The sequence below is a fragment of the Microtus ochrogaster genome, unplaced genomic scaffold (genome assembly GCF_000317375.1).
Source record: "Microtus ochrogaster isolate Prairie Vole_2 unplaced genomic scaffold, MicOch1.0 UNK78, whole genome shotgun sequence".
Lineage (NCBI taxonomy): Eukaryota > Metazoa > Chordata > Mammalia > Rodentia > Cricetidae > Microtus > Microtus ochrogaster.
The window spans coordinates 1,191,226-1,194,556 of NW_004949176.1; the positions used below are offsets into that span (position 1 = coordinate 1,191,226).

General features: G+C 36.0%; 1 protein-coding gene across 1 annotated transcript in view; it reads right to left on the reverse strand.

The window, feature by feature from the left end:
• Kiaa1109 (KIAA1109 ortholog) overlaps window positions 1–3,331 on the reverse strand; it is a 207,895-nt gene that overhangs the window by 6,453 nt on the left and 198,111 nt on the right. The window contains exons 83-84 of the mRNA XM_005370400.3: window positions 2,723–2,917; window positions 2,182–2,316 (exon numbers count right to left, since the gene is read on the reverse strand). Of these exons, the coding sequence (XP_005370457.1) occupies window positions 2,182–2,316; window positions 2,723–2,917 (330 nt within the window). The remainder of the gene's footprint in view (window positions 1–2,181; window positions 2,317–2,722; window positions 2,918–3,331) is intronic.

A 3,331-nucleotide genomic window follows, 5' to 3' on the forward strand; every position in this document is an offset into this window, starting at 1 on the left:
GAGCTAGTTCCAGGACAGGCTCCAAAACCACAGAGAAACCCTGTCTTGAAAAAGCAAAAAATAAAATAAAAAAATAAAATAAAAAAAATAAAGGCCTACCAGATGCCACATTAGTACTCTACCACTAAGACTGTATCTCTAATCCCTTTAATTTATTTTTCTTTTCTGAGCGAGAGACTCTCACTAATTGCCTGGGTTGACCTGGGACTCACAATCCCCTTAAGTCATTGGGATTATAAGCCTATGCTACACACCTGACTAAAACAGTTTAAATTAAAGAGATTTTTGCTTTAGAGGGAGACTAGTCTGAGGTAGACTAAGACCAATAAGAGTATTTCATGAAATGTCGAACGCCTTATATAACATTTGAGAGGAACAAGTGCAGGCGTTCATACATGGGCAGAGTAGAAATGGTTGGTACAGAGCAGGATGACGAGTGGCGGCTACACTTCATGTGCTAGGACATGAAGGAGAGGTTCATGCTTTGGGTAGGCGCATCATACTGCGCTTTCTAGGGCAAAGTGTGAGATGTGTAGGATATTGAACCTTCCCACCATCACTATAGATTTTACTCTCAATTTTTGGCACATTTCTGAGGAACAGTAATAAAGAGTAGTCCAATCTATGTTACATTAAATTTGTACTTTCATCACAGTCTTTTTGATAATCTTTTACTTTTGATGTATCTGCAAGGTAAATTTAAAAATTTTCTTCATAAAAAAACAAAATAGTATTATATTATATTCTAAACAAATTATCCTTCTCAAGCTACATTTAGTAAGAATCACATGTAGAATTGGGCCAGGCAGTGTATCCCTGTAATCCCAGAGCTATGTGGGAGCTGGAGGCAGGAGGATCAAAAGTTCAATGTCTGCTTTGGAAGCAGAGTGAGCTTAAGGTCAGTTTGGGCAACTTAGGGAGAGCCTGGCTCAACACCAACACCAGCAACAACAAAAGGTAAAAAGTGATGTGTATATAGTTCAGCTGTTGTCTGCTACACATGCATGAGGCCCTAGATCCTAGCACTGAAAAAAACAATACATCTGATATTTAACCCACCATAACTTTATTTTTCATAAATACACAACAGTTGTGCAATAAATACTGAACAGAATAAATGAGCATGTTTGGGAGGTCACTCAAAGACCTTCACTTTATCAATAGCTATGGAGGACTACAATACATTAAACCAATTCCAAATAGGTTATTAGGGTCACTGTATGTTTCTTAATGAGTCAATATTTATGTGCCATTAAGGAAACATGTTATCTAGCTCATGAAATCAAAACTGGGCTACTAAGATATAAGTAACTTATTTATAAAACTAAAATGTTCTTTGCACAGAATTATCTCCTTAATAAATTCAGTTTTTCCAACTGTATGCTATGGATAAAACAATGCAATTTTATTAGGTAGCTGTTTCTTCACTCATTTTACTTAAGTCTGTAGTATTTCCTCCCATTTCCTACTTTGCAAAAAATCATCTATAAGGCTTTTAACTACAGACTTTAATATTTTTAGAAACTACTAAAACATTTATTTTTGATTTTTATTTATGTATATGCATGCTCTCTGTGTGTGGGTGTGGGTACACGTGCATGCGTGTGAGGGTGTTTGATCCCCTGGAGCAGGAACTATGTATTGTTGTGAGCCATCTGACATGAGAGCTAGAATCCAAACTTAGGCCTTCTGGAAGAGAAGCAAGTACTCTTAAACATGGAGCCATCTTTCCAGTCCCTATTTTAAAAAATAAAGCAAACAAATGAACAACAACAAAAACCCAAATCCCAAACTCTTATAGAAAGAGTGCCATTAAAGTGCAGTCAGATGCTACCAAGGCTGATGACCTGAATTTGATTTTCACAAATACCATAGCGGAAGGAGAAAACTGACTCCTATAAGCTATCCTGATCTCTACATGTATGACATAATGTACCTCATCCCCCACAAAACCAAAATAAATAAATGGAAATAAAAAAAGAGTGCCATGTATCTAGATACTCAGGAAATGTCATTTAGTCTTAGCAATATTATTTCTTGACATCTGCAGCCTGCAGAGGAAAAGACATGCTCCATTCATTCTATATTAGACCATGAAAACATTCCCCATGTTAATCCACTGATCCCTGCCTTTCCTGTAAAGTTTACAGGGAAGAAAATAAAAGGAGAAATTAAACACACCCTTTTCTTTTTCTTTCAGATAGGCTGACACTAGGTCATGGAGAAACATGATGAGCTCAGCATCCATAGTCACACAAATGTGGTCAGTGAACTCTGTCACCACACTGCATTCCACCTTGGGTTTCAAGTTGGCATCTGTAATGATAAAGTTCTTTTATAGTAAAAAATTTCAAGGCCTCTTCCCATTAATATTTACATAGATCAATATAATGCATCCATTTGAAATATAACTGTAAAGAAATGAGCAACTGCTATATGAACATGATTTATAGACTAATGATTATTAAAAATTCTTAGAATGTGCCATTGTTTATTTTAATAAAGTCCAATTGTTATTCCCAGTACTTGGGAAAAAAAGGCCCAAACAAGCTAAATAATTAACCAGAGGCCATAAGTATCTGGTAAAAACATCAATTTGACTTATATCATCAGTTTTATTAAATTAATATACCAAAATAACCTGTTGTAAGAGAGCAGTAGTCAGAAGTTTCTTTAGAATTTCCTTAGTGCTGTTAAGACTAGAGATTCTTTCTCTACATACCTTGTAATGAAGGTTCCTGTGGTTCTTGAACATGAATTGATTTAAATTCAAGCTGCATCCTTGGCAATGCAAAGATAGTCTCTGTTTCATGGTTGTAGCTAGAACCTCCCCTGAATCCACTCAACAAACTAGAATTCTTCATAGTAGTACTGTTCTCCATGTTATTAGCATCAACATTACGAAGTAAGTTTAGCTCTACACACATAAAACAGTAAGGGTTAAGCTAAACCAAAGGGCACTATCAACACACCACACTTAAATAAAGCAGAATGATACCTTGTCCCTATTAACAAAAAACAACAACAAAAAACAAAATCAAAACATATATTTCTGAATGTGATAAGCTGTATTTAAATCCAGGAAAATAGTTGTGACCTCAGAGTAAAGTAACAGATTTATCTAAGCTGAATGAAGTGTGGCTTTAAAGACACTGTAATACATTAAACTCTTCACTTAAGAAGTTGTAAATGTTCATATTCTTTTTTTTTTTTTTTGGGTTTTTCGAGACAGGGTCTCTCTGTGGCTTTGAAGCCTGTCCTGGAACTAGCTCTGTAGACCAGGCTGGTCTCGAACTCACGGAGATCCGCCTGCCTCTGCCTCCCGAGTGCT